The sequence below is a fragment of the Balaenoptera musculus genome, chromosome 8, assembly GCF_009873245.2.
Source record: "Balaenoptera musculus isolate JJ_BM4_2016_0621 chromosome 8, mBalMus1.pri.v3, whole genome shotgun sequence".
Lineage (NCBI taxonomy): Eukaryota > Metazoa > Chordata > Mammalia > Artiodactyla > Balaenopteridae > Balaenoptera > Balaenoptera musculus.
In genome coordinates, this window is record NC_045792.1 from 5206231 (window position 1) to 5224194 (window position 17964).

A 17964-nucleotide genomic window follows, 5' to 3' on the forward strand; every position below is an offset into this window, starting at 1 on the left:
AACATGTTTACATAATGCGTGTTAATAATAGATTTTAGAGGAAGTAGAGTGTGAAACCAAGCCCCTAGACCACTTAAAGAAAGCACTGCACGTTGTTTTGTTTTGCTTTTTTCTAATTTCCTCACCAACCATTGCCTTGGCCTGGCAGCTCCTTGGCTTAGGGCAGTCAAATGTTCTTTTCCACCTGGGAGTTCTGGAACCTCATGTTCTCATTTGGTCTAAACTAGTGATAACTTGTGTGAGGGCCCACACTTTGTGCATTACTCATGGCCTAAATAAACGTTGTACACATAGATGGTTCAGTTGCATGTACATGTCATTGGTTTAATAAAATAATGATCATTTTAGGTGTTATTACATTCCTAGTGGTCATTGACCATTAACAATGTTGTAAAACAACAGATTTGAAAATATAGCTTCCCTTGCATGGGAGTCAACAATATTTTTTGGCACACACACACACACACAAAATGACTGCCTGCTCAAAAGGGCTGTTGAGTGGCGTCTTAAACTGTGGGGAAGACGATTTCCATTAGAACTGCCCACAGGCTTGCCATGCTCCGCTCTGCTTGGCGTGCCCTGTTTGTTAGACTGAATGCACATCATGGCCTCAGTACAGAATGGTTGAGTGGGGGAAAGATTGGGCTGGCAGCCAGGATGGTGAAGATCCCGTTTGTCCTCTGTGACGAGTCAGCGGGCTGCCTTGGAGTAAGTTAGCAAACCCTAAACCTGAGTATTACAGGGACTAACTGACAGCCCTCACTCCATACAAATGCTTCTAAGGAGGAAATGGTGTCCTGGTCCTGTTATGAGTGGACCAGCTTCCTAAATGTGGAATAAATCATGGGGGGATGAATTCTAGGGGCAATATTTGGTCAAAGTTCTAAGACCTTGTAAAGGTCTTAGCCAGTGCTTGAATAGGGCATATTAAGAAAACCTCTTAAAAGGGTGACCTCCCCAGGGTCTCAGCATCCCATCCTTCTCACAGCAGTCAGAAGTTCCCATCCTTCTCACAGCAGTCGGAAGTATGTGCCTCTGTTTCCCCAAATGACTACTTAGCAGATTTCAAAATTGATGGGAAAATTACTTGGCTGAGAAAAAGATTTGCAAAAGAATCCAGCTAGACAATTCTTAAACATCCCTGGCCTTTATCATTTCTCTTTCTATGCTTAGGCCACTTATATCAAATTTTTATTTTCTTCTTTCTTAGAAGTCCACTAGAAAACCCATACAGGTGTATACATACATACTTATTCCTCTAAAGACTAACATTCTTATTGAGTGTTGACAGTGGGAGATATGCAATACAATGAAAATAGGAAGAAACCATTAGAATTTCAGTTACAATTTATTTTTATATCACTCTTTAAACTTTTTCATTTTGTGTTTGTTTTATAAGGTAGATAATAATAATGTAACAGTTTTATATATCTTTATAAATTAATGTGCATACATTGAGAATATTTGCTTACGTTTTTTAATGGCAGGGTGCAAGTTAAAAAATGTAACTGGAACATGTCTCCTTTCGTTTAGGTAGACAAATTGTCTAGAAGGTACTCACTGTCACCCAGGGAAGATTACAGGGTGACCAATGTTGTGAGTCTAATTTCTCACAACATCAAGGACTTTCCAAACCTCGTTCATTTTCATTATAAAATAGAGGAAATGAAAATGAGCTAACTAACAGTGAAACGATTTGAGGCGGGTTTCTTCCTTGGGAAGAAAAGAGATCTTAAAAATCCGCATGGGCCATAAGCTCCTGGTACAGGACCAGAGGCAGCTGGGCCATCTGATTCTCTGCTGGAGTATCAGGGGGATGGCCACTTGGGTTTGAGGTGCTCAGTGGATGCAAGAGTGAAGTCCAACGCATGACGTCTATCCTGGATGGACCTGATTGCTTTGTTCTGGTTCTTGGACACAGACTATCCACGGCCTTGGCTGTCATCCTATAAAACCCTTTTAGGCTGGAGGAAGATTTAAATAATATTTTTTAAAAAAAACATTATCCACAACGGGAAGGTTAATTTTAAGTATCAATTTGACGGTGGCCAAGATTAAGCGGTATTTCCGGGTATGTAAGTGAGGGTGTTTCGGAATGAGATTAGCATTGAACGTGTGGACTCAGTGAAGTGGACTCCCTTCTCCAACGCCGGCCAGAGCACCTCGTCCAGTCACGGAGGGTCTGAGCACAGAGCAGAGGAAAGAGGAATTCACCCCTGGCTCCCTGCTTGAGCTGGGACTTCTCTCCTTCCCTTGAACTGGGATTTACACCATCAGCTAGCTTCCCTGGTTGCCTAGAATTACACACCACTGGCTTTCCTGGGTGTCCAGCTTGCAGACCGGGGGACTTCTCAGACTCTAGAATCACATGAGTCGAGTCCTCATAATAAATCTCCAAATAAATCCCATTGGTTCTGTTTCTCTGGAGGACCCTGACTAATACAAACAACAATAAAAACCACATTGAGCCTATACTTTCTGCTGTATGTACATGTGAAAAAGTTTTCATGGTGCCAGCAGAGGTCAATAGGAAACTTCCCCTGGGAAAACCCTTGGACCTGAGGGGGGTAGGGGAGAGAATGTTGGTTGTAAATAAGAAAACGGTGTCCTTGGTTCTGAGAGAAAAAGGCACAATTTATTTAGTCAAATTATTGTACAACATAGTCTTCATTGACAGTTGTCAGCTTAACACTTAATATAGTTTAAAAAAGTCAATGATTACCTGCAAAATTATATATATTTTAATATCTAAAAAATATATTGCATATATAAGGCAGGAAGATCCCTTGTATCCACAAGGGAAAGTTTGGTTGTTCTTTTCCAAGTTATGACTGCTGCAGTTCGGTTATTTACAAACATCTCCAAAGCAGGAACGGTTTAAAGAGCTTGCCTTGATTTGCTTCTGCTCACTTGTTAAATAACAACACCAGTGATTCTCTTTCTAGTAAATCAGTGACTTGAACGTCCTGTGTTCTTTTCCGCAATAAGTCACATTATGCTTTTTTAAAAACCAGCTATAAAAAACATACAAACAGCCCAAATGTACAGATTGACAAAAGATGTACAAATTACATTTAAAAAAAAATAGCGACTGATTTGATAGTTAACATTGTATTTGTGACCGAGGTCAACTCGTTTCTTTACTCTTTTTCACTTTTTAATTATTTATTTTTAATACTGCGAGATATAGGAAAATAACTCTGCATAATTTATACAGTAAGTTGCCTTCTGGTTGGTGGACCCTGGACCGATCTGACAAGCGCACAGCACTTGCGAATCTGTTTGTGTTTAGAAATCCCTAGGACTTTTCAAAGTTCTGGGACCCACTGTCATTATTTAAAAAAAAAAAAAAAAGATATTTAACTCTCTGGCTTTCAGGAATGTCTGCATTTGCATTAACATTTCTTAGTTCATATCTTGACTATTTCCAGAGAGAATGGTCAGCCTAGTGCATATTTACTGCCCACTGAGAAAGATTTTGCAATGCCCGTGGCTTCTTAAATACACACTTGTTCTTTCTCTGAAATTCCAGTTGGGTGAAAACTTCACTAGCCTTACAACCAATGTTCCAGTTTGCTATCCACTGAGTTAGGTCTTCCTAAGATAAGATGATAAGCTTCCTGCCTCTATTTTCACTAAGTCTCAAACCAGAGCGTAACTGGTTAAGTCCATGATTCTTTATCATATGAACCCTTCAAGGTCCAAGACGAGACCCGTGTGTCGATAAGTAACTGCTTTGGTCCTAAAAATATAAATCTACAGTTTCTTTCCCAGACCCATGACACAACTATTCCAGTAATCTAAATATTCAACTCGTAGGCTGACAGGAGATTGAGACTCCCAACTGGCATACTGGCCCATGGAATTATCCATCTCTTTGTTCAAGGTAGAGGAAGCAGGAGTTACCAACGTTAAAAAAAAAAAAAAAAAAAAAGAATCGTTTTTAAAGAACAGGTATAAAGGTTCTATCCAACAAGAAAGAGCATCCAGTTTCGTTTTCTCTTCAAGGCCACGTATGTCCAACAAGAAGTGTGAGGAAGGGGACTTCAGTGAGAAGGCCACCGGTGATGAAGCGTCTAGTAGTAGCTGCCTAAGTGTGAGGGCACGTGGGTGTTTGGGTGGCGGGGGACATTGGGGTTGGGGTAGATGCCACCCGTGGGAGAGGTCCAGTACTGTGACGCTGCTCCAAAGAGGCTAGAGGAAGTGACCGGCATGGAGGACGGGGGCGGAGGGACAAAGTTCACCTTCTGCGGGTGGGTGTGGTAGGAGGGCATGTAGGAGATATCCGAAGGGTACTTGTACATGGACGACTCGGTGGGGTGCGGCTGCAGAGCCTGGGCGATGCCGTGGAAGTCAAATTTGTAGGCGTACCTCTTGCCGTGCACTTTGGTCATAATGTTTTTATCGTAGTAGTATCGGAGGGCTCGGCTCAGCTTGTCGTAATTCATGTTGGGTTTGCTCTTCCGCTCCCCCCAGCGCCTGGCCACCTCGTCGGGGTCCGTCATTTTGAACTCCCCGTTGGTCCCCTCCCAGGTGATGCAGCCGGCGTTGGCGCTGTCCGACAGCAACTCCAGGAGGAACTGCCACAGCTGGATTTGCCCACTCCCTGCAGGCAGCGAGGCACACAGGAGGAAACAGAGGCTCAGCCTGGGAAGTCAGAACCTAATTTCCTAAGTGCAAGGGTCCTCTCACCCCGGATAAGAATCCCTTGGTTTCTTTTTACGGTCAGAGCCCACTGGCCCCTGACGCTGGCGAGATCTGCAAGGTTAGATGGTAAGATAATCTGCCCCGGGCCAGGTGACATTCGCCCAGAACCAGCTGTGTGGTTTTGGGCAAGCCACTCCCCACCCTTCTGGGCAAGATACTGACTCTCTTCCTCTATAAAGGCCTGAATCACTGTCTTCTCTTTACTCAGTGCTGAAGTCCCTCAGAGTCCCCGGGGGGAAGGTGTGACAACGCTTTAGGCTGATGGGACCTGGACTGCTCCTTAGCCCTTGTGCTTGGCTCTTGGCTCTAAGTTCTACAGAGAAGAACTTGGGCAGAGAGGAAACAAGAGGAGAGGGAGCTGGTGGCTTCCCAGCCTTCTGAGCAGGGACGGCCTGGAGACACGGGCCGCAGGAGTTCCCTGGGTGCCCGTCTCACTATTGCAAGGGCCTATTAGCTCACACAGGAGGTGAGTTTCGTTTAGAACTCGCTTGAGAGTTAGTTTAATCACAAACCCTTAAAATACACTGCCAAGTTTATTTTAGCTGCAACCTCTTTCATGTAGCCAGATAACGCTGCAATACTTTCTAAAGTCAGGACTAAAGCGCCTTTGGAATACGTATTCACTTGCGTGAGGAAGATTGCCGTGAGCTGGCTGGAACTGTTTCCTGGTCTCCCACCCCCCATCTTTCCCTATTGAAACTTATCTCAACCTCAGTGCAGAGACACAGGGCTAAAATGTTTGTTGTCCAGAAGCATCTTCAGCTAACGGACATTATCACCACCATGACAAGTCCTGTCCTCTCCTGTGTGCACCAGAGAAACAGGGGTCGAACATTTCAAGGAAAGAAGTACATGCTACTCCCAGGTCAGGTGTCTGAACTGAGGACATCTAAGAGGTCCCTGTGACCTCCTCACAAAGCTATGGAACATTCTGGAAGACGACCTCTCAGGTCAAAGGAAACTCACCGGGATTGGCTAGGCGACTGCTGGTCGGGCCCAGGATCTGATATGGATCTAAGGAAACGAGAAAGGAAATTTGCTTCACTGTTATTAAAAATATACAAGCAACAGCATTAACAATGACAATACCCCAAGGGTTTACACTTTTATTTCAATATCATAGGAAAGCCTGATTTCAGAAAACTGCACTGCCTTTTCTTGCAGACCTTAAAGATCTTGACCAGTTACGGTCTTTATCCCCGTAATTACAGAAACAACGTGAAATAGTATCATGTTTTCATACTTGGTGTCTAAAATTTGTAGGTAATGCTGTCATTACCTAAAACAGAATAGTAAAACCACTTGGAAGGGAGCTAGCTAATATTCAATCGTCATGAATAAGGTGAAGTATGGCTTATTAAATGGGCTTAAAGAAGTCTAATGATGACTGGACTTTAATAGCTCTATTACTGACAACTTTACACGTCTCTCTTTTTCTGATGTAGCAGAAACACATGCCCAGAAATCAAGCAGCCTGGGTTCTAGCCCAGCAAAGTTATAAACTAAATAACTCACTGGACAATCTCTGGGTATCGGTTTTCTCATCTGCAAAATGATGGGTTGGGTTCCTGGATTCCCCAGTTCCCTTCTAGTATAACCTTCTCTGATTTTAAGCTTGGAAATGTCAACACCAACCAGAATTTGGATTTTAGCTATAAAATGATTATTCTTAATATCTCAGTTTGCTTAAAACTTATGTGATTGTTTAGCCATAAAAGAAATCTTTGCAATATTGACTTATGTGAGGTTTATCTTCTTTATTTCAGGCGAGGGAATCACGGTAGAGAGCTGGATCGCAACTTGGCCATGCTATCGTACGTTTGATACTTTACAATTTTCATAATTATAATTGTAATTTAAAAAATCGACATGATTTTGGGGGTTTTGCTTACAACCACAAATTAACTTGAAGAGTCCTTAAGCCCTCTTAGTCTACCCCTTTTTATCCACACGGTATGACAACTAAAATATTTTGGGCAGGTAATGTCTAATTTCGTTGTTGTTGGGGATTCTTTAAATCCCCTATGTCAAGTCCTCTCTGTCTGACCTGTGTTTCACAGTCAGCAAGTTCTCAGCCTTCCTGAGGAAACGTAGGTCAACTTTCTATCGCTTATCTTCAGTGCAGATGGAAAACAATGTCTGTCCATCCCAAGGCAGTGGCTTGTTTGGAGCTCACTCTTAGCTGTGTCCCACAGAGAAGACCAAGCTGGGCTTGGAAGGGGCACAACAGCTGTCTTCAGATACATGAAGGACCTTCACAGAGAATGGGAGGAAGACCTCTCCTGAGGGCAAACTGGGAAGCTTGAATGGAAGATACAGGGAGGGGGACTTTGACTCACATGGTGGAATTGAGCCTAGCCAGGTAGTGAACTCCCCGTTGCTGTAGGTATTCAAGTGGAGGTGAGGTAATCATAAGACTGAGATGTTACGGAGGATGTTGTAGACCTAGATGTCTCTAGGTTCCCTTCCCATACTAAGAGTCTCCAATTCCATGGTTTTAACAGTTCCTCTGCCTTAATTGTTAAGTAGATCCACCACAGGGAACGTTTGGTCAAGCAACTTGAGAGTCTGGGATGGTAGCTCTAGTTCTCCCATAAACCAGCCGTGTGGCTTTTCGCAAATCACTTCACCTCTTTGGGCCTCAGTTTCTTTATTTTACAACATGAGGCATTTTACTCTTTAGGTTCCTTTCACCTCTGATATTCCACGAGTCTCTGTGTGATTCCAGTGTCAGGTACCCAATTCACAGATCTATTATAGTGTCAAATATAGGATTCTATGAAAGACACAAATGCCGTATATTGTCTAAATCCTCCTCCGCTGACCGTATGGGACCAATGGCCACATAGGAAGCAAAGGAGGGTTCGCACATCATGGACAGGTACCTGGTTGGGGCCGCTGTTCAGTATTCTTACTCATTGTTTGTGCTCCTGCAAGGGGTGGACCTGCAGCAAGAAGAGAAATACGGTAAGTGGGGCCATTCTCCACGAGGGGAGGGGAACACCTCGTCCAACGCCCCTCCCCGGAAGGAGGACAAATGTGCTTTCTCATTCATTCATTCGCTCACGCTACTCATTTATTCATTCTATTTTATAAATATTTATCCAGAATCTACTCTGTGCCGGCACTGCTCTCGATACTAGAGAACCCAGCACTGAACCAGTGGTTCCTGCTAGAACTTACGTTTTAATGGGAAGACAATGATACACAGTATCATTAGCAGTAAGTATGTAGAAGAGCGTGTCTAACGGTATCAGGGCTGCGGATTTCATTTTTAATGAAAATTTAGAAAGGTCCTGAAGGAGAAGGTGACATCTGAGCACAGGTCACCTGCTCCTGCGTTTCCATGTTTGTGAGCTCCCCTCCGTGGCATCTCTTAGGTACACCCCTTCCGCCCCTGTCATCATGTCTCTATGTTAGAGCTGCATTGCTTCTTGCACCATCTACGGACTCATCTGACTGGCGTGCTCGCCACTTCTCTCTCTTCCCACCGACCCATCAGATGCTATTTAGCCAGTTTCATCTCCCTAAACCACTACAGCCCACCATCCAAAAACCTTGGTGACTCACTGTCGACTAAAGCATTGAGGTCTATCTTCCTGGCATCTTTGCGCCCCCTTCCTTACCTCTCCAGACTTATTTCCCTTCGTGCATCCTAAACCCCAGGAGCCCAAGTCCTCCTGACTGTCAGACACGTCAACCTTGATGTCTTTCCCTGGCCCCGCCTCTCCTGGGAGGCCCAGTCCTCCCCACCTCTGTGGGTCCAAATCCTGCCTCTCCTTGCAGAGACAAATCATATGGCCCCAGGTCCACTTGGCCTTCCTGATACCGCTCAGAGGGAAAGAGTTGTATGTGCGCATGACTCCTCTCCCCTGCTTGAGAGATTGGTCCATGTCTGATTCAACACTGTGTAGCCCATAGGGCCAAGGGCTGGGGGCAGAGTAAACAAATAATGCATATTATTAAAAGGGATGGTGGTTATTGCTGGCATTAGTTTTTAGTCTCAACCTCTTTCTTGAAAGAATTCCCTTCACCATCCATTTCTGTGTTTGATATTTTACTTCCTAGAGATAGCAAGATTGACACATTCTGGTTCAGGACCACATGAGTCAGTCTTTCCTGCTACTCCCTTAATGGGAGATTTTGGGTCAGATTTCAACACAAATTGATGTGTCAGACCCCTACCATCCCCTCATCAGGTTATCTTCCCTCTCAGCCTTTCATGAAATTGGGGTAGAGATGTTGGTATAACTACATCTTGACAGTTAGAAAAGCAAAGCCATAGAGGGTCATTATCATAACTTAAATGACAGAGTCCGAATCTGGTGATTTTTCATTCATACAGACCTTGTCATGAGAGAAACCTTCCAACTTCAAAAATTCTAAAGCCAAATGCAATGAAACAAAACTCACAGGTCTGAGTGAAAATCCCATATCTTTCCAGGACTAGGTATCACTGACAGGTCCTACATTGGCAATTAATTCTGATGGCCTTTCAAAGAGCAGGAAAACAAAATGCTCACTCCTATCCTCCTTTATCTTATGACCCTGTTCTCCACCCCGTCCTCAGAAAAAGGTTTTCTTCCCAAAGAATAAAGTGACGTTTACTTACTTTTGTTGAGACCAGAATTCATGTTATTGCCCCATCCTCCTCTCCTGACTGAGTCATAGGAAGGGTCTAATGGAAAAAACAAATAGAGGTACATCAGCATCTCCTGCTCTTTAGAAAGGTTGCATGAAGATTATCGTTCAGGGACCTGGAGAATTCTGCAACAACTTTTCAAGCATCACTAAATTCCAGAAGTGTACTCTTCCCCTGGGGCAAAGGGGAATGAATGGAAGGAACATCGACACACTGATTGGGAGCCCAAGTAATGGAAAGAACCCTGAATTTGAAGTCATAGGGCTGGTTCAAATTCTGTCCTTCCACCATTTGTTGTGAGACCTTGGACGAATCCAGACATCCTTGGGCCTCAATTTTTTAAAATATGGAAATAAAAATTTACATGATTTACCTGCCTTACAGGGTTGTGCTGATGTTATCAACGGAATATTTGTGTCCCCCGTGCAAATTCATACATTGATGTCTAATCCCCTCAGTGGGATGGTACTGGGAGGCGGGGGTCTTGGGAGGTAATTAAGTCATGAGGGTGGAGCCTCCATGAATGGGATTAGTGCCCTTATAAGAAGAGGTCACAGAGGTAGCATGTCTGCCTGCTTCCTGCCATATGAGGGCACAAAAAGAAGTCAGGTGTCGGCAATCCAAAAGGGAGCTCTCACCAGAACCTGACCATGCTGGCACCCTGACCTCAGACTTCCAACCTCCAGCACTGTGAGAAGTTTGTTTCTTTTGTTTGTAAACCACCCAGCCTATGGTACTTTGTTACAGCAGCCAGAACGGATGGAGACAGGTAATGATCAAATGAGACAGCATATGTGAAGCATCTTATAAGGCATTCTACAAATATCATCTAAGTTGAGCAAGAAAAAAATGTCCGAAGCTGTACAGCAAAGCCCTTTAAGCAGCTCTGGAGAGATGGGTCATGTCCAGATTAAAGGCCCACGGGCAGACTGTCTCACAGCCCCGGCCATGAGGACCCTGGTGGCGGCTCCAGCCCCTCACTCCAGCACACTGGTGCTGTGGGCACATCTGGGCTCTCCTCGGCCTCTCATGCTTTTCTGTTGATAGTGAAGAGGGCTGGGTAATGACCACAGAGAAAGGAAAAAGGCCAGAGGTATGGCTGGAACCAGAAACGAGGGGCTGGAGAGATGCTTCCTGCCTGGAAGTGCAGAGAGGTTTCCAGATCGCCTTGGCGGGCACTCCATTGACATGGAACATTCGTGGTCCCAACCCCTTTCTTGAAAGAATACACATGCCTCCCTAACCCTGTTCAGAAATTGCTTAACCGACTGGCTGGAAACATCCTCTTTTCCTTTCTCATGGTGTGAGTCCCATTGAGACACGGAGCAGGAATAGCAGAAGAGCTTAAGGATACAGAATGATGACTTTCAAAGTCTTTCCACGGACAACAAAGAAGCCATAAAAAACATCTGAACAAATGGAGCACAGACCTCAGCAAACAACGGTCAGGCGGGGTGAAACGCAAACCATCCCCCTCCGCCCCTTCTGAGCCTCTCAAATGAATGAGAATGAGAGCTGCAAAGACGGACCGGCTGGTCCCACGGCTTGTTCTTGTTGTTTCTGGCTAAGAGGAACCAAAAGACAGGAATGATTTCCTTGTGGAAAAATCCACGTGCGGATGCACATTCCTCCTGGCTCTGGAAAAGCCAGTGCAGTTTTAAAATTACAGTCTTTAGCAATTGGCATGAAAAGCAAAACAGAAAGTGAGGGGGATGCAGATGGGAGGAAGGGGAGGGAAGGGGGCAAAAAAGAGAGACAAAGCTCGGCTCGTTTGAGTCGTCTGTTTTTATTTTTCTTTGACTTGTTTTTTTTCTCACAATTCCTCCTGCAAATAGATTCTTGTGCTTGCTTAAAAACAAAATAAAACAAAAACAAACACAGAACCTAAGTTGTTTTCAAGCTGGGGATGCGGTTGTAGGTTCTCGTGGGTATCTTCTGGGCTGTCATTGCAGGCGTCTGCAGAGTGTGTGCGAGGCTGGGGTATCCTCGAGGAAAGGCTGGGTTCTTCCGGGATTTCTCTTTGGTGGAGGGGGATGCTGGTTAGGCCCCCAGCAATTTATCCGGGACTGATTTCTGCCATGTATTGTGTGTTTGGTGGCTATACAGTGGATGTGAACGAATATGACACAAGTCCCCAGTGCTTGCCTTTCAATAGGAGACGATAACAGACTGTGAAGAAATACGGGTCATGTACCAAAGGAGTGCTGGAGATACTGGGGGTGACGGAGGGAGAGGCTAGTGTGACTGGGCCTGGGGTGACTTGAGTGAGGCCTCTTTGGGGAGGAGAGAGTGTGCATCCCCGGCGGGCATACGGCGGAAGTGAGCGGTGAGATGTGAACGTGTCGGATGCGGGGAACCACACGTAGGGCTGTGGGACTGCAGCGGGGGGACACGGAAGAGAGGGCCGAGGCCAGGTTCATGGCCAGGTCCACGGCCGCCCAGCCAGCTTAATGGCTCTGGGTTACAGGCCATGGAAACCAGGAGAGGCTTGGGGCAGGTGGCAATACCATGATCCCAGGGTGTGGTGGAGAGTGCAGCTCGTGGTGATGTGTAGGATGGATGGATGGGGTGGGTGCCGGGGGAAGGAGATGAATCTAGCAGGAACGGAACAGAAAGTGGAATAGAAAGTGACAAATTCATGAAAGAGAAAAAGCAAATCGCTAAGTTCCAGGAATTGGTGTGTGTTATCTGAAGTTCTGACTTGACTTCTGACTTACTGCACTGATAATATCTCTGACTCAGAGTTTTCTAATCAGTGTTTCTTCTCAATCCTTAGTTTACCAGAGGCTTCCATCCTCTCTTGCATCTTCTCTAAGGCTATGTTATATTCGTTCAGAAGAACCTGTTTTCTTAGTCCAAAGTATGGCTTTGGCTATAGTTATCCTTGACTTCTTGCCAACTTTTCCTCCTATTCTTTTATTCTAGCTCTGGGGGCACTGCAGACAGGCAAAAGTTAGAGAATGCTTGGAAGAACTCCCTCTAACCAACAGAGGGCGGGTGGTGGCTGGATTTTTCTCTGAGTGCCCAATCATGTTGGAAGTTGATGCTTTATCAGAGAAGTGTCTGGCAGCCCCATCTTTCCCGTGATGCCTTGGGGGTTGGGGGGGAAGCCTGACCGGGAGGACTTTCGAGGTCCCAACCAATCTTAAAGTCCCCTAGTAGGTGAAAAAATCAAGGGACAGAAACAGAGAGGCCACCAGCAATCAACCTGAACTGTGTCCTCCTGTGGAGTTAACAGAACAATAAACAGCAGCGGGCCGTGCCGTGAGCAGGCGTCTTTAGCCAAGGGTCCTGGAGCAGAGTGTAGAATCAGAGCAGCAAAGACCACAAGGCTCCCTCCCATGTGCTCTCTCATTCCTACCCACTTGCATGGAAAATCCTGCCACTGGCACCTGAGTCTACAAAGGACACCTGGGTCCATTTACTGGGGAGTTTAACAAATGCTCTCTGTGGGCCCTGGGGTTTGTGGGGTCATCTCCTAAATGGAAGATTGACATGAAAGCCAGTGTTTTTGGAGTAAGTCCTACTGCAAGGACAAAGCTGAAGATGGAGAAGGCCAAGGTCAAGAGCTAAGGTCTGGCATTCTGCCTTAGAGATTGGAACTACCGGGGCAGCCTTGCAGATTAAATTAGATATCCAAGCAAACAGCTGGCCCAGCGCCCAGCACAGCATCAAACTCGGTAAATATTAGCAAGTAACGTTATTACTGTGTTTGCATCATTAAATACCTTAAAATGTTCAGACCCAGAAACATGTTTGCCAGCCGTACCAAATACACATTAACCCCCCTCCCCTGCTTCCATCCCCCTTACCCTGCTCTGCTTATTTTTCCACTTATCACCTCATTTAATCAATAATTAATCCATGACGTTTATTGTCCACATCTCCCACCTGAATGTCAGGTCCATAAGGGTAGGGACCCCTCTTTTGTTCTCTGATAGAACCAAGCACCTAGAACAGTGTCCAGCCCAGAATAAGCACCCCATAAATATTTGTTGAATGAATGAATGAATAACTGGGCCGATATTTTCTCCTTCTTGCTAAATATACACACTTCCTCTTGTTGTTCACTCTTTTTTCCTAGCAGGAGAGAATTCAAAGCCTCTACCCCAGCTGCTCCCCACTAAATGAAGTCTTCAGGGGATTCCAGTCTGGGTGACGGGTGATGGATGAGTATAGACTGTTAACCCCGGCTGCCCTCCGAGCAGAATGGACAACGGTCCACGTATGACAAGGCGTGGGCTGAGACCTGTCCCCACAGGAAGCCCAGCACTAGATGCCATTCACTCAAGTGGCCTGCTTTTTGTTTCATATATATTTTAACAACATCATTGCTGAAATGAGGGCTTGTTTTCCTCCTAAAAGTCATACAAGTGAGAACTCAGCAGTGTGGTCAGCTCTAGTCCCAGACACACAGACAGAAATATGTCTACAACCAACATGGAAAATCCTGGACCCGGAGCTACCCAACGACTCATATTCCTGCACAAACACTCTTCCTCCCCGGGCCCGACTCCTGGCTGCGCCAGAGCTCCCCGACCCTCGGCTGCCGGTCAGCACGTGGGTTGCTCTCCTGTGGGGCGTGCCTGGCCCCAAGGCAGCCTGAGCATGCCCTGGGCCCCCCACCCTGAAAATGGTGCATACCGTCTGCTTTCTGAGAACTGACTTCTCAAAACACACACTTAAGGGAGTGGCCAAGGGCACAGAGGGCAAAAATGTGACCGTTAGGGACCCACAGAGCAGCTGGTCTCAGAACTTCTGGGTGGTGGCAGACGCTTGAGCAGCAGAAAATTACCCCAATTCTCACACTCACTTTTTACTTCAGTGAAGGCTGGTACCCCTGGCTTGATGACGAATCTTATTGTGATGCTTTTTCAGAGGAGTCCTCCCAGAAGGGCTTTGCGTGGAGCTTATGGTTTCAGGTGGTCCTGAGACCGATTTTTGCCAAAGCAAAGAGAGACCAGAGCCTTATTCTGGGGAATCTGGGCACTGCCAGGCATTGTGGATAATTCAGCTTCAAGTATATAATGGTCTGAACAGTATCTCCACCATGGGACGCCCGGTGCGGCTGACTTTGACCCTAAATGGCCTCTTAGATTCCAGGAGGGCCTCCCGGGGTGGAGAAATATGAGCATGGAGAGTTTTTTCTGAAAAGTCCTTGTTGGAAGGGGAAAACTTTCTCTGGACGTGACTTTCTCACAGACATCCCAGTGTTAACTCAGCTTCTGTGTGGAGCTGTTAAACGGGTCCTGGAAACCTGGCCAAACATCTCAGGAAAGACATTTCTTTCTGTTCTGATGCCGATGGTTCACTGTCTGAAAGCCCAATGTCCCAGGCAACGCGCAGCTCCACACTTTGTCATGCCCTCACCTGGAGGCCAAAGATGCAGAGACACCAGCACAAAAGCCTCTCTCTTCATTCCGTATGACATGAGACCATGCTCTCGATTACTGGATAGAAAAAGATGAATTTTCTCTGAGACTTCTCTTCGAACTTCTGGTTGGCAGTACCTAGTCCTGTTTATCCTTGGAAAGCCCGGCTTCTGAATGCAGACCTTTCAGCAGAAGAACGGGCAAGGCCACTCCTGCTCAGCGCAGAAGCTTCTCTCAGTCCGATCCAGACCTCTTTTCTTGGAAGAGCGAGGGTGCCAAAGGAGAAAAGCTCTAACAAAGGGGACCCCGAACCCAAAGCCCCAAAATTCCCCAAAAAGAGCCAAGTCCGCCAGGAGGAAGACCCACCGCCCAGACTTCCCCCCATACAGGGAAGACTGTATATGGGGGCAACATCCTAGCTGTTGGCAGAGGACGAGCGAGATGGTCCTCCAAACCCCTCCTCCCTCTGAGGCCCTGGGTTAGAAAAGGCCCAGCCTTTGAGGAGGGCCCTACTGGCCACCAACCCCATTCTGCTTTCCTCTGGGCCTTCCCTCCGGCGGTGCCCACCCGGGACAGCCTGCCCCGCTTCCCGAACCTTCTCAACTCAGGACCGGCCCCTCGTCTGCCACTGTCTCCCTACGACCCCTGCTGGCGACCACTACCAGATGTCTGACCGGCTGGCCTGGCCTCCCACTTCCAAAGCTGTGCAAAGGCGACTGGCACCCGGGCTGTGGAAGGGTGTGGAGGGCGTGGACGCCCCGGTGCAGACATCCTTCCTCTCTGGCAGGTCGGTGGTTACGATGTGGCGTTTAGAATCAGTCCACCCTGGGTTCAGACCCCAGCTCAGCCATTTACTCTGCCAAACAGTCTCTGTCAAAAGGTTCCTCTTTTTGAACCCCAGGTTCTGCTTCTCTAAGTTAACCTTAAAAACGCATTCCAGTATACATTAGGTGCAGACAAATACTGTTTGATTCCACTTCTACGAGGTACCTGGGATAGTCAAATTCATAGAGTCAGAAAGCACACTGGTGGATGCCAGGGCCCCGGGGGGAGGGGGAATGGGGAGGTAGTGTTTGATGGGGACAGCGTTTCAGTTTGGGAAGGTGAAGAATTCGGGAGACGGATGATGGTGAGAGTTGCACAGCCATGTGAATGTACTTAGTGCCACTGAACTGTACAGTTAAGTATGGTGAAAATAATATGTTTTATATTATGTGACTTTTACCACAATAAAAAAAAAGGATTAATAACAAATGCTTTATAGGATTGTTAAGGGGATTAAATAAGCATTCGATAAATGGCAAATTAAAAATATACACAGTATACATGTAGTCTATACCCTCTTGCTTGCACCTCTAAGATGCTGACCTTGGTGAACTGAGGTTAAAAAGTCATTAGGGGAGGCCCTGAAAATGAAGAGAAGCGTAAAGTAGGAAGAATAATTCCTGTGCTCTGAGATCAGTGATTCCCAAATCAGAATAAACTCTGGCTCTCTTTTAGAAGAAGAAATGGATTATCCTGTATCCCAGTTTAGAATTGCCGGCCGGGAAGCTGGCGAGGGCTGGTGGCTCTGGCTGCCTGCTGGTATATTACCAGGCTGAGGGTTTACCCAGCATCCTTCCTGCTCCCCTGACAGTCAGCTCCCCCAGCTCCCTGCCCAGCCAGCCCTGGAGCTCCAAGCTGGGTCCTCACCTCCTTTCAACCCCGTCTATAAGGGCAGCTCGGCCTTTACCTCAGGGGCATCTTATGTTCTAAAGAACACCAGAGGATCTTGGCTTCCACGGAGATCTCAGGAGGAGGGCAATATCTAGGGAAGGCTTTCCTTAAACTTGGAACGCACAGAAAAAAAACATCCTGGATCAGATTTCCTTTGCTCAAGGATCTTGTCCTGGAATCCAAACAGCCCCTCAGCCTCAGAGCCGGCCCCGCTGCGTGGAGGAGAATAAAACTACTGTTTAAGATATTCCACGTGCAAAGGGAACAAAGGACACGTGAGGGAAATGCTTGAAGAATGGATGGCTTTCAAAGATGAGAATTTGGAGAGGCCAGTGGCACCCTTGTGGGCACAGACTCACCACGGTCTCAAGAGGTTCCCCACCAAGCCGGGACCCTCCCTTGACTTCGTCCCTCCTGTGGGCTCTGTGTCTAAATGACACACAAGTCTAAACGACCTCTTTATTTTGATAAGGCCTCAAAGTGGGATTTGGGGGCCAGCCTTGTGTGGAAAAGCACTTTATACTGACTCAGTTAATTGGGTGTTTGCCCAAACTCCCCTCCATGTTGGGCCATGCAGACGCAACTAAATTGCAGCCTTCCTGGGTCAAATCTGCCTCAGGTTTAAGAGGATTCTGGGTCAGAAAAAGAAAACCTAACAGCTGACTTAGGTAAGAGGGCTTGAAGATGAATGAGAAGCAGTCTGTGTTCAGCCCCCTGGGCTCTGCTGAGAGCCCAGATCTGACCCTCTCCTGTCCGCGTTCCTCAGCTGGGTTGCCCTCACTCTCTGGCGATACGGGATAGTCTTGCATCTGTTGCATGATTCAGCTTTTGCATCTTTTTCTTCCAGAGTTCTGCAAAGGCTCACCGGTGAAGGTCTTGTGTTTATTGCCCTCATCTTGTTAAGCCTCCTGGTGTAATTCTTTGTGCACTTATGCCCCTTGCTTGGTGAGCATCTTTGGGAAGAGACGGACTGTATCTTATCACCTTGTTTCCTTCTCTTGCCCCCAGGTTCTTCCTCTTCCCAGCACCAGCTATTGGGCTTAGCTAATACCTCACATCCCACTCACATTCATTCATTCAACAACATTTTATTGAATGTCTACAATTGTGCTAGACCCTGTTCTATGTGCTGAGAATACAATGGTGGCCAGACATACATCCTTGCTCTGGGAGCTGACATTCAAAACAAATAGTAAGCGACATCGTATATAAGAAGGTGGTGAGTGGTGTGGAGAAAAAGAAAACAGGTGAAGGGGAGCAGGTACAGGGAGGGACAGGGAGGGCCTCGCTGACAACACAATTTGAACAAAGACTTGACCTATCTAATGTTATGAAAATAAAGCTCTCCATAGTGCCATAACTTTCTTATGAAAAGTGACTGGGTCGTCCAACACTGATTTCAAAGCCCTTCTGGAAAGGCAATCCCTTGTTTTCAGTTCTTTACCTTGTTGAGAATTACTTTATGTTGGAAGACGAAAAAATAAGCTAAAAAACTTGACAGTATCGTTTTGGTGTCTGGGTGAGAGA

At 46.4% G+C, this 17964-nt stretch overlaps 1 protein-coding gene across 2 annotated transcripts in view; it reads right to left on the reverse strand.

Moving 5' to 3' along the window:
* Window positions 1–2613: 2613 nt before the first annotated feature.
* Window positions 2614–17964, reverse strand: part of FLI1 (Fli-1 proto-oncogene, ETS transcription factor) — a 120838-nt gene continuing 105487 nt past the window's right edge. The window contains exons 6-9 of one of the 2 annotated variants that reach the window (XM_036861445.1): window positions 9320–9385; window positions 7593–7652; window positions 5674–5721; window positions 2614–4606 (exon numbers count right to left, since the gene is read on the reverse strand). In XM_036861445.1, coding sequence (XP_036717340.1) covers window positions 4077–4606; window positions 5674–5721; window positions 7593–7652; window positions 9320–9385 — 704 coding nt within the window. In that variant the 3' untranslated portion in view covers window positions 2614–4076. The remainder of the gene's footprint in view (window positions 4607–5673; window positions 5722–7592; window positions 7653–9319; window positions 9386–17964) is intronic. The other variant, XM_036861444.1, reaches the window with a different exon arrangement.